Source organism: Ananas comosus, linkage group 1, assembly GCF_001540865.1.
Source record: "Ananas comosus cultivar F153 linkage group 1, ASM154086v1, whole genome shotgun sequence".
In the NCBI taxonomy this organism is placed as follows: domain Eukaryota; kingdom Viridiplantae; phylum Streptophyta; class Magnoliopsida; order Poales; family Bromeliaceae; genus Ananas; species Ananas comosus.
Window position 1 is genome coordinate 9,311,260 of NC_033621.1, and position 13,696 is coordinate 9,324,955.

General features: G+C 37.7%; 1 protein-coding gene across 4 annotated transcripts; it reads right to left on the reverse strand.

Moving 5' to 3' along the window:
- Nucleotides 898-9,632, reverse strand: LOC109718666 (pentatricopeptide repeat-containing protein At5g47360). 4 transcript variants are annotated; one of them, XM_020245022.1, is made up of 2 exons: nucleotides 8,589-9,632; nucleotides 898-1,766 (listed from the first exon to the last, which is right to left on the reverse strand). In XM_020245022.1, exon 1 carries the CDS (start codon nucleotides 9,623-9,625, stop codon nucleotides 8,633-8,635), a length of 993 nt encoding a protein of 330 aa, XP_020100611.1. In that variant the 5' UTR covers nucleotides 9,626-9,632; the 3' UTR covers nucleotides 898-1,766; nucleotides 8,589-8,632. The 4 variants fall into 4 exon arrangements, with proteins under 4 accessions (XP_020100611.1, XP_020100597.1, XP_020100620.1 ...); XM_020245008.1 differs by having other exon boundaries at nucleotides 898-2,877; XM_020245031.1 differs by lacking the exon at nucleotides 898-1,766 and adding an exon at nucleotides 5,568-6,057.

The window sequence follows — 13,696 nt, forward strand, 5'->3', positions numbered from 1 at the left end:
TCCAAGATTTTTAATTAAACCTATGAAGAAATGTTGTCGCATGAAAATAAACAGAATGCCGAGAAAGTTTACACATTTACTAAATCAAAATGATTTATTAAAATATGAAAGGAAAAAAAATTGTAACTAAAAAAAAAATTAGGCAGCCAAAGAGTTTAGTAAATTATAAGCCCATAAACGAAACAAAAGTAAATTGTAAGATTGCAAATGCATGAGCAAAAATAGAAGAGCTAAAAGACAGCAGAAAGCAAACAGTAATAGTCTGAAGTAAAAAAAAAAAAACAAAAAGCAATGCAAATATATACAGGCGATATATAGTGTAAAAGATCAGATAGATCGAGAGCAAGATCATCACAGCCAAAAAAAAAAAACTATACAAATCTAACTAGAACATCTGCAGACAATTGGAGAAAAAAAAAATTCTTTTAGGTCAGCCATGCTCATATACTTGGGAAATGGCAGCAAAGCAAGCCATCCGAATGCTGCTAGCCGTACGTATAGAACTAAACAGATTAGCCAATTCCTTGATTTGAGTCAACATAAAATGTCAGATTGTCTAAAGAGCAATTTAATCACAGCCAATAGAAGAATATATACATAGTAATTTGCACAAAGTGCACCGCTGCAGATCAAGAAGCATCAAAAAACAAAACAAATACAATAATAATCTTAATCATCTCTATCAGTACAGAGTAAGAAAAAATCCACTATGAAAACTAAGCATTTAATTGAAAATAGGAGAGCAAGTGCCATAGACTGCACACCCATTACCGAATGTAACTACAAATAGATAGTAAAATATTAGGCAAGAACAGTTAGAGCAGGTAAAAAACAGTAGACCAACAATGGCAAAAAAAGTCAAAAATCAGAGCAAAAAAAAAATCAACTCAGTGTGGCTTCTCAAAACTACATAATTATTTACCCAATTCAATAGAAAAAATATCCAATATTCTACAGCGTGAAAAAGAAAGCTACTAACAATTTCCGAAGTACACAGGCTGCGAGGATTACCAGAAAAATGGCCAACACGCCATGCCTTAGTAGAGCAATTATCGTTTTTGAAAAATTCTAGCAAAGAGGCAATTTATCAGAGGGAAAGATTAAGCAAAAAGAAAAAGGCCCAGGTAGTCAAGGTGCCTTAGACTAATCATCATTTTTTAGATATTCCAACCTTCACTATAAAGAAGCCCCAACATCACAGCCTCCACAATACCGAGAGAGTTATTTATAAACCAATGAATCTGATGAACCGGCAAACTTTAGAACCTATAATAGAGCCTTTAGAACATTTAGAACCTATTGTCTCTTTATCCATTAAATGCAATGCTTTCGGAGTGCCACTTTGCCAATCAATGCGAATCCACTCCGTTTAGGTTTCTACCATTTCCATTCCTGCCAGTCCCAGTTTGGGACTCCAGCAAAAAAAAGGAAAAAAAAACAAAAAAACAAAAAAACACCACAACAATAAACAGCAAGGAAAAAACATCAAAGCATTAGGGGGGAAAGAAGTAAAAAATCAGAGCAAAAAGAAATTAATTATTTCCACCACCTTGCCTATAGTCCGACTGATGAATCAAAAAATTTCTACAGACAGCTAGTTGTCAGAAAGGCAAGAACCTTAGCTGCCGAGTTAGAAGTTAATTATTAAGAATTATCATCAAGAAAATGATAAGACGTTACCTCAGCCAGGCAAACAGTAATTTCTTATCTTGTAAGCTACCGACGGTAGTCTTTTGACACCCAATCAACTTTAGAAGTGATGGTACCTGCATCAAAAAGCCCAAGCAATCAAATCAAACATGAACTCTGCATTATTAAAAAACAAAGCATAAATATCATAAATGATATGAACTATGCGTACCTTGTCACGTTAAATTTCAAAGAACAATCATATTATGGTGTTTCTTTGCCCAAAATTCCATCCTCGATTTAACTAAGAAAACTAAATATGTTGGCATCCAAAAACCAGACAACTAAAATTGTAGGAGAAAATGAAAATTTGTGGAAGACCTTTACCTTAATTTGCATAAAGCAAATTTCTAATGTGGTCGAAGGGCAAAGAATTTTGACTAAAAGTATAGACGGCAACAAAATAATTCTTAAAAAAGTTACAGCACATCAATTGCTGATATTAATTGATAAAGATAAGGAGATAAGAATAAGGTGATAAAAGGCTCAAACAGATTTGTTATTAATTGATGAAGCAAAGAGACGCATTCCTCTTTTCTCTTCTCATCAAAATTAAATTAGACTGAAGAATCAAAGATTGCAGTAGTTGCCATTGAGGTAATCCATGCTGCTGTGCCATTTGAAGCTCTGCATACGGATCTCTAAATAGATAAAATATAATAAAAAGGCCATAATCAGATATTTCCTAGTAAGCTAATAACCAACATCAGTCCTCCCAAACAATAGTCTCTTGAATCATCATTGCCTAATACAGAAGCGGAGGGAGGGAGTTTGACGCAAGAGATTGCAATTGCTGATATTCATCTGGGAAGAAAAACAACAGCGGCAACATGTACGGCAAGCATTCAGACATTTTTGCAAACATCTTGCCTGTACTCATTAGTGAGGCCTCAGCGTATAATACAATACAAAGAGAAGAAGAAAGGCGGAAAAGTTGAAGATGAAGAACAGTTAAAAACAAAAAACAAAAAAAAAAAGGGAACTGCATGGAAAATTATAGAGCAAATGCAATATTAAGACAAAATGAACAAGCAGATGAAGCAAAAATTTATAATTACGAACACCGAACTGCAAACAACTAACAAGCTGATGAGCAGGAACATAATTAGAAAGAGATCATTCCGTATATATTTGTTCGCTTCCCAACAGTCAAGATAAAAGGCTCTCCATCCTTCATAAAATGGGAACCTGTCATAGTAAAAGAAGTTAACGCAAAACATAAAATATGAGTAGAAAAGTTACCTCACTTGTATGATTTAACGCCTCACTTAATATACAAGACATCACAAAATTGAAAGAGCACAATGAGGCATACCACATGATCACATTTTCATGCTTACATGAAAAAAGACTTTTGTAGGAATCCCTACTTATGTAGTGAAGGAACGGTTGATTGCTATTAAAATCGAAACGGCAAAAAAATAGACCCAAAGAAAAATAATGCAGGAAACGAAAAGGAAAGAGCACACCAAGATTACGTGGTTCGGCCACCAACTTACGTCCACGGGTGAAGACGGAGCAAAGACTTTTATTAATGTCAAAGGTGGAGTACAAAGATGATCTTTCTCTGAAAATTACAAAGCATCAAATACACGCAACATGCTATGTGACAAGCGGCCAAAAAGAGAAGCCAAAATATGGGTCGCCGGAACTCCATTGCCAGCTATCTCTCACCGGACAAGCAACCTGGGCTTAATTTTGTCTATTTGTGATTACAGCATTGCCTTTTTTTTTCAGCACCAACCGGCTTCATTAACTTGGTTGCAATTTATAATGCATAGCTTCAAACATAGAGTTTGATTAGAATTCTAATCTAATTAGACTTCTAATTAAACTCTATTTATAACATATCTAATATCCATCTTATCCTAATTTAATTAGGATTTGTCTCTGATTTAGATAAATTCAAATCTAAACTGAAATCTAACAATTATGAACAATTTACGAGTCAAAAAATAGTGTTAGAAAAAGTAATAAAAATAAATCTCACTCACCTAGTGGCGATATAATGGTTTCCAAATTCACCAACTTCTTGTTCTTCACTTAATACCATGTATAAAATTATGGGTCCAAAATAAGTGTGTCATTTTACAAAAGAAGTGAAATGGTCATTTTATAAGGAAAAAGTATATATATATATATATATAGAGAGAGAGAGAGAGAGAGAGAGAGAGAGAGAAGAGTCTGGCTACTGTATTCTTATAAACAATCGCATTCGTACTCATAAGTTGTTTGCGATGATAAAGCTTCCGAATCGACGATCCAGACCGTTAAATATTATCTAGATAATTTAAAACTTCTAGAAATCAAAGTTTATAATTTTTCGATATCATTTACCTTACGATCAATAGCTCATAAAATTGACAATTTTTAACGGCCGGTATGTGATACTTGCTAGTTTAACGGTGTAAAAGAATCAGAATAGCTTGAATTTTTGATAGAAAATTATATTCATTACCTAGATAAAGATCAATAACCCCGATCTTAAATTGAATGATCCGATTATCCATTTTTAGGACGTCGTTCGATTTTGACCGTTCATTTTATATCCGCTTGATGGACTTTATAATGATTTCGAAAAATTACGAAATTTATTTTCTAGAAGTTTCAAATACTCTAGATCATGTTTAACGGTGTGAATTGTCGATTCGGAAGCCCCAACATCGAAAACAACTTATGAGTACGAAGGGCTCTATACTCATAAGAGTATAGTAGCCCTATTCATATATATATATAGAGTAGGGCTACTATACTCTTATGAGTATAGAGCCCATCGTACTCATAAGTTGTTTCCAATGATCGAGCTTTCAAATCGACGATCCACACCGTTAAATATGATCTATAGTATTTGGAACTTCTAAAAAATAAATTTCGTAATTTTTTGAAATCATAATAAAGTCCATCAAACGGGCATAAAATGAACGGTCAAAATCGAACGATGTCCTAAAAATGGATGATCGGATCCTTCAATTTAAGATTGGAGTTATTGATCTTTATCTAGGTAGTGAATAGAATTTTCTATCAAAAATTCAACCTATTCCAATTTTTTTACACCGTTAAACTAACAAATATCCCATACCGGCCGTTAAAAATTGTCGATTTTGTGAGCTTTTGATCATAAAGTAAATGATGCCGAAAAATTATGAAATTTGATTTCTGGAAGTTTTAAATACTCTAGATAACGTTTAACGGTATGGAGTCCAGCTACTATACTCTTATGAGTATGATCGCCCTTATACTCATAAGTCGTTTTCGATGAAAGAGCTTCCGAATCGACGATCATATCGTTAAACATTATCTAGAGCATTTAAAACTTCTAGAAAACAAATTTCATAATTTTTCGACATCATTTACCTTACGATCGAAAGCTCACAAAATTGACAATTTTTAACGGCCGGTATGGGATACTTGTTAGTTTAACGGTGTAAAAGAATTGGAATAAGTTGAATTTTTGATAGAAAATTCTATTCACTATCTAGATAAAGATCAATAACTCCGATCTTAAATTGAAGGATCCGATCATCCATTTTTAGGACGTCGTTCGATTTCGACCGTTCATTTTATGCCCGTTTGATAGACTTTATTATGATTTCGAAAAATTACGAAATTTATTTTTTAGAAGTTTCAAATACTCTAGATCATATTTAACGGAGTGGATCGTCGATTCGGAAGCCCCATCATTGAAAACAACTTATGAGTACGAAAGGCCCAATACTCATAAGAGTATAGTAGCCCTACTATATATATATATATATATATATATATATATATATATATATATANCCTCCTTCACCATGATGAGTAAAGGGGCATGGTCAGAGGCAGCTCTGACAAGGTGTTTGACTCTGACACCAGGGAAAAGAGATATCCAGTCAGGATTAGCAAAAGCTCTATCAAGTCTGACCCAAACCCGACTCCTTATATCTTGATTGTTGCACCAAGTGAAAGCAGGGCCTTCAAAACCCAAGTCGATAATACCAGAAGTTGAAATAAATTCACTAAAAGCTCTATTTTTGGGAGAAAAAGAGAAGGGTTTACCACCTAATTTATCATCTGGAGAGCATATGGCATTGAAGTCGCCGCAAGTGAGCCAAGGGAGGTTTAATCCCCCTATTTTCTCCAACTCTTTCCATAGCTTACGTTGTTCTGATAGCTTTACACTACTATAAACCGAAGACAACACCCATGTAGGGCCATTGTCAATGGTAATGATAGCATGTAAAGCTTGTCTGCTCCTTTGAATGCAGGTTACCAAACCCGCATCATCCCTCCAGGCCATAAGTATGCCTCCCGAACGACCCACCGCATCAATTGATTGAAAGCGCCAATTTCTACCCATTGCACGAGCAATCGATTCAGATCTAATTCCTGAAACATGGGTTTCAAGCAGAATAATCATAGCAACATTATAATTCTTGATAAAATTCCTGCATCTATTCTTGACATCCTTCTTTATCCCTCCATTATCTCTAATCAGTATGCAAATATATTTGTAAGATTCAAAGCATTAGAGATCAATAGCAAGAAGATCTCAAGAAAATAGCTACAATTAAAATTCAATGCTAGGCCATAAAATCAAATATTTTAAAATTCAGATATTCAATTCAAAGTGATCTACAGTTGAGATAAGAACTCTATTTTTCACCTTATAAAGAAGGTAGGCAGTGCAATAAAAAAAATAGCATAGCATATCTAGAATAATAATGCAGACTAATAGTTCAAGTAATCGAATTGAAAAATTAATTATGCTAGGTTAATGCAAAAGAGGTGAGAGCTAAATGTAATGGATCTCCATGTATATGGCCCTCTGCTGCTGGTCAACAAATACAAAAAACAGATGATACCATATACAAGCATTAACACAAAAATGCTTCTACTAAGTAAAGCGATGAATTCTAAAAGAAAAAAATCGCCTTAGTAAGAAATCCCCAACACTATCGAGAAGGTATTTCTGCACAATTTCCCAGATGCACTTTCCACTGACCTGCTTGCCCCTCCTCCAAAGCGGGTTCAACATAACAGCTAGCCATTCCATAACTTAGGATTAGTTACTATCAAAATTTAGATGTTTTAATTTCAAGCTTTTTTAGTGTTTTTCTTCCTTCCTCGAAGACCTTCAAACATCCAATAACTATTCTGTTATACAGTTTGGTAACTTACACCTTATCCTTGTTTTCCACTAACTTGTAAAAAATAATAGTCCCATATTTGATAGAAAAATGAATTCTGCCTTGTGTATAATGTGAGTGTTGCATCCACATATTAGGTTAAGCTTTTGAGTTGGGTTCAGGCCTACATCATTTAGTTCTTAACTATGATTAACACAGTAACTTCAATTATTTTCCTGAATATCTCTATATCGTGAATGTCCAACACGCTCACCTGTAACTACTATAGTCGATGTTTGATCAGATATTAACTCTTTCACTGAAGAGTGCAGTAATAGATTATACAAATCATCGAAGAAATCACCCAAACTATCATGTAATATTATGATGTGCAATATTATTATGAGAAATATCCTCTTCACCTTCCTTTTTTCTTAATATTTACCGGTGATGAAAGAAATTGTCACTTTTTGGTCTATTCAAAACCCCAAATTCATTTACCCACCGCTTTCTCATAAATGTTGTAATTATATTATGAGTATGTTTACTATGAGCATGTTTAGCACCAGATTTCAACTTAAATTGAATATCGATTGCAACTTATATATCTCACATATCTCTACTACTGAAGCATTAAAACCTTAAAAACTTAAATTGTCAAACTTCTACAAGTACTAGCGGGTGAGAAGCTATAAGGATATGAGTATAAACAAATTTACAGAAATTCTGGTCATTATGATGGTATCGGCGTATATTAATGATGAATAAACATTGTCTCACCCTTCATTTAAAACTGCTTTAATTTCAAACTTGCATTTTACTCTCTTGTCAAATAGGTTCAAAATTTTGAAAACCTATCAAGTTCAGATCCAAAACTTCACAAGAATGATTGGCACATAAAATGGTTTCTACATGTGAATATCTATTTAATTTGCAATCTAAATTATAGATCTAAAAGCAAAAAATTGAGACATGCTTCAACCAAACTTTAACAATGTATAATAATAACAGGCAATTGTAAAGGTAAATTGTACCTAAGCAAGCAAGAGACAGAACAATGATTCTCATAACACGATCCAATTGTGGGCTTTGTAAATGATAATTGGATTTGATTCCTATATTCTTCTTACCAGATGCTCATAAGCTAAAATGACATTTCATAATTGCAGTAATTCTCTAATAAGGTTTGCCATGTCCAAGTAGCAAGGAGAAGAAAGAAAAAGTAAGCAAAGTATCGCTATCATTATTGTCTTGGCCTTATTCCATCAATTTGGAATAAATCAGCTTACAAGTAATAAGCATACAAGGAACTATACAGATATTGCAGTACAACTCTTAAAACCTAGACATCATCTCTTCATAAATTAGCACTAGTTCCTCACTAAAGTAAAATCAGCGAAGAGACGAAAAGGCATGTCAACTAAAATTGATTGACTTGACATGCCACACCACATAACTTCCACAATGACTCCCCAATCTTTTTTTGAAGGTTCCGATTTGCTTCTGAACCTTTCAACTATTGAAATTAGACACGTAACCTTTGTATTCCGTTGCAATATTATCGTTTTCCTCAGGTTCCTTGAGTAACATGGATCGACATGCCTACCCTACTGTAGTATGAGAAGACCGGAAGTTCTTTATGTGGCAATCAAACAATGACTAAGTGAATGTTTCTGTCGAATCGGATAAGATTAAACAGAAGGTCAGGAACCCTACTTTTAAGTTGTAACAGTAGCCAAACTCAAACTTCGCTAAAAATTGAGGACCTCTGCTGAAAATATACAACCATACCTGCAGCAGCAAGTTAATTAGATCTCAAATCTCCTCCAACAAAATCAAAACTGAACCACCTGAAGCTCTGTTAACTCCAGAATATTTGAAGCCAATTCCTCCTCTCCAACCTTCCTCAACACCTCGACAGCATGCTCAACACAATCAGCTTCGACGTGAATATTCCTCTCAACAATTTTTCTTCCCAACATCGTACCTTCATTCACGTAGCCCTCTTCACACAACCTCTTCAGCAGCATAGAATACACATCTGAATCCGCCGATCCATTCTCCTCCACCACTTCTACCCAACTATACCCATCCAATATCCTCCCCTTCCTGCATAGCTCTCTTACAAGCGAATTAAAAGCCAACCCGCTCGGCTTTATACCCTTCTCTATCATCTTTCTCAGAAGCCCCTCGGCCTCGTCGAGGCTGTGGATTTTTATCAAACAGGTCACAAGCAGGCTGTAGCAGCTGTCGCTGGAAATGGTCCCGGCGCCAACCACATTCTTGATGAGGTCGTACGCGCCATCGACGCGTCCCCCGGCGCAGAGGCCGTTGAGGAGGGTGCGGATGAGGACTTGGTTGGGGAGGACGCCGCACTTCCCCATTCGGTCTAACAGAGCTAGTGCTTCTTGTAAGCGGTTGTTTTCACAGAGGCATTTGATCAAACAGGTGTAGGTCACGACGTTCGGCGCGCACACGGAGGAGGGCAGGCCCTCGTCCTGCTGCTCCATTTGGGCGAGGAGCTTCGCGGCCCCATCAGGGTCGCCGGAGGCGCAGAGGCCGTCGAGCATGGCGGTGTAGAGGACGACGGTGGGGGCGCAGCCGTGGGCGCGCAAGCGGGGGAGGAGGGCGAGGGCGGCGGGGAGGTCGCCGGCGGCGCAGAGGGCGCGGGCGGCGGCGACGAAGGAGGCGAGGTTGGGGCGGGCGCCGAGGGGGGCCATGTCGTCGAGGAGGGCGGCGGCGGCGGGGCCGCGGCGGGCGTCGGCGAGGAGGGAGAGGACGGCGTTGAAGGCGGGGGTGTCGGGGCGGCAGGCGAAGTGGGCGGGCATGCGGCGGAGGAGGNTTGACTTGGGCGGGGCCGCCAGGGACGACCCCAGGGTGAACAGCGGCAGCGACGATATCAGCGCCGCCGCCGCCGCCGCCGCTGCCTCCTTCTCCCGATCCGAGTTCGCCGCCGCCGCCGCGGAGTCGCCGTCGTCGGAGGAGGAGGAGGAGGAGGAGGAGGAGGAGAGGCGGTGGGCGACGCGGGAGGAGTAGTAGGATGAGGAGGGATGGGAATGGGAGCGGCGGGAGAGGCAGCGGAGGAGGAGGTGTATGGAGGCGGAGGCGAGGATGACGAAGGCGATAATGGCGGCGATGATGAAGATGCTCGGTGACAAATAGAGCGACGACGACGACGACGACGACGACGACGACGACGACAAGGAGCGAAGTGGTGGTGGTGGTGGTGGTGGTGGAAGTGGAGAGCAGGCGGCGGAAGGTCATTGGAATTCTGAGGAGGAGGTAGAGATGGTTAGTCCGACGGAGGACGTGCCTTGCGGCCACCAATCCGGTCCGGTTAAACCGCCGGGCGCAAAAATGGCCGTTTTCATGAAACAAGTAAAGGCAATTCTACATTTCTATTAGTCTAGGGCTGTAAAACGGGCTGTCCGGTTTAACCGGCCCGGAACGACTCCGGTCCCGGCCTTGGCCCGGCAAGACTACTGTAGCATCCGTGCCGGGCCAAGCCGACCCGGCTCTCTGGATCGTGCTCAGCCGACACTCTAAGGCCCGTCGGGCTGGCCGGTCTCGAGCCTGGGCCGTGCCGAGCCAAGAGGCCGGCCCGTGGCCTAGCGCGGTACGGCAGGAATGGGCCGTACCTGCCGGGCCAGTACGGCCCAAATATCAAAATGGCGCATAGGCCTATAAGGCTGTATCCTATAAGCCTATAATAGTGATTGGGCCCAACTTGAAGCATGCCTCTCTCTCTCCCCTAAATCCCAACGCCCAAGGGTCATGGCAGTCCCTTGGGGCGTGGGCCAATGGCCTTTGAGTCGTTGGATTTTTTTAAAAAAATTATTTTTTTGAAAAAAAATATTTAAATATAATTTTAATTTTTTAAATATTTTTCATGTAATTATATAATACAATTAATACAAAATTTATATTTTTTTGTAATTATTTTTTAAAAAAATATCAATTTCTCTTCGAATAATAAAAAATTATTAAAAAATTTAATAAAAGAGTTTTCAAAAAGTTGGGCATAATTGTATAAAGTAAAATTTATAATCAAATTTCTATTTTAAAAAAATTATCTCTTTTTCTTTAAAAAGAATTATAAATTTTTAATTTTAAAATTTTAATAATTATATATGTTTATTGATTAGAATACTATCGATCCGCCACGAAGCGCGGGACCTCCACTAGTACACCCTAAAATAGAGTAGATTGTATATTTTACGTCCACTCTATTTTAAAATTATTAATTAATTAAAAATCTACTCTATTTTAAGTTCATTAATTAACCAAAAAATATATAAAAGGAGACTTCCTAAAAAAATTTAGGGTAAACTTCAAATACCACTCTATGGTTTTGCACTTTTTCACTTACTATTGTTGACTATTATATTTCCGCCCTTACTTGTTTATCTTACTTCTTTGTTTGCCAGTGCGTGCGGCTTTCCCTCGTCGGCTGGTTGCCCTCACTGAAAAATATATTTATACGTTTCTCACCCCACTATTTTTACAGGTGTTGCTCACAGTGCGGTCGAGGCGCGGTGGAAGGACGCGGTTAGTTAGCACCTAGATAGCTCATGCCATGGATCTTAATTTATAGTTTTAGATTTTTCTTATCGCAGTACCTTATGATCTGGTTATAGTTATGTAATATAATTTGTATTTGGAGTTTAGTTACTTTTGGGTTTTCCACCTGTAGTGGACTATTTGATTCTGAATTTTGGTATTTGATTGATTAGTAGTTGTATAATTGAACTATCTTGTTCTAATTGATTATGGTTCTGTATTTGTGCTTTTACGCTGTACATGTACAAGGAAAACTCTGTCCGCATGAACAGAGAATGCCTTGCGCGTGTGGCGGGTCTGTGCACGTCTCAGGCAAGGTTTATAAAATAAAAATAAAAAAAAAATCTATACGTTTTTTCGCAACTCTGTTTTCAAATTGAATGGATTTTTCAAAAATTAGCTTTCCAAAAGGGCCCGAGACGTGACAATTATGATCTAGAACTGGAGCAATAGATTTTCTATACTTATGCATGATCGTATATCGATTATTGATCTGAGTGGTCGGTCCTTGTGAGATCCATGTTGTTAATAATATGATTGGTCGATATACCCTAGAGGGGTTTGATTGTCCGTTATTCGCCAACCGATGACTATTGATCATACTGCATTGGTCACCACAGTTCGTGAGCATTTTATGTACACCAGTGGTTTGGCATCGCAATGGTGTTCTTTCTCTGAAAAATGGTCAGACTTCCGACCCGTGACCCCAGCGGCCTACTACTAGGGTCATATACTAGGTGGAGCAAGTATGGCACTTGCTCCTTGGACCGATACAACGGTTTGGATTGGACATTTTTGGACTGTTCGTCTAGTTGATGTATTACATTTACAATAGCGGTAGTTGCATGTGTATTCTATTTACTTTCAGTTTACATTGCTAATGTAGATCCTTCTATAGTATATTTTTTGTTAACAATGGGTACTCTTGTCCTCATCGGCTTACTGTATCCACTAGGATACTCTTTATTGGTTTCTCACCCATTCTTCTTTTCAGGTGATCTGGGTGGTGGGAGTCGGGACGGTACGTAAGGCACAGTAGCTAGCGAGCGATAGAACTCCCGACGTAGTGGCATTATTTGGTTCGAGACCCTACCCCTGTCCTTCAGTTAATAATTAGAATTATTGTGGTTCAATTTGGCTTGGACTTTTGTTATGAATTTGATTTGGAATTTTAAATAATGCTGCTTTGGAAACATTGTGAATTTATGGAAAATAATTTTCTACTTCTTGTGGTAGCTTACTTTCAAAAGATAAATAATTTTCATGTAGGAAACAATTTTCAAAAAGATTTTTTCGGCTTTTGTGAATCTAGTGTTTCAAAACAAATTTTTCGAGTGGGAAACGATTTCAAATAATAGATGGATGAGCATTTCTCTGTGATAAGGACGGTTAACTGTATGCTGTGGAAAATGTATGTGTTTGATTGATCTATGTATCTTGTGAATTGTTATATACTAGTTAAGGACTCGCGCTTCGCGGCAATTCGCAATAAATAAAAAATATAAAAAGTAAAAAAATACTATTTGTATAAATATTTCTAATATTAAAGATTAGGTCAAGTCTGAGAACATAACAAAATAGATATCCATTCATTAATTACAAAAATTCAAAAAGATGCATAAGTAATAAGCAGAATAATTTTATTATATTGTCAGGGTTCGCTCTTGCTATTGCCTTGGCAATCATCTTCTGCAAACCTATGAAGTTAACATAGTAAAAAACCTAAATCAGTTTAATTGGTTAATAATTATAAAGAACTTATTAAATTGATGCAGTTGTAGTGGAATTACCTAAGACACTTTCTGCTTGGTTGATCCACATTAGAAGTGAATTTTGATTTTTCTTCAAGGAACCTGGTAAATTTTCTTTCATCCTGTTAACCCAAAATAAATTCTTCTACATGCGAAATAATGATAAGGAAAGAGGAAAACAATACCTCGAGTTGCTTATAGCGCAGAAACCAACCAATTACAGTAGGTGCGGCAAGAAGTCAAAGAAAAATATTGCATCAAGTTTCTTATAACGTAAAAATCAACTAAGGAAAATTTTCACTTATATGTATATGGAAAATCTATAATTCCACCTATGAGTCTTTTCCCCTGCGAACAAAAAACCACCCTTATTTTCTCGCAATTTTCTGCATTTTCTAGGAGTAGTCTACTTGTAATTTTACTGCCTTTTTTCTAGGAGTAATTCTCTAAAGTAGAACCCTGGAGTCTGTCTGCCCCACGAGCATCACTCCGTTGTAAACTACATATCCATCCTTGTACTTTCCATCAGTCAATCAATAGAAAGTCTTTTCGGCTCTTCAAGCTGACCAAGTCTCGTGTTGCTTTAGC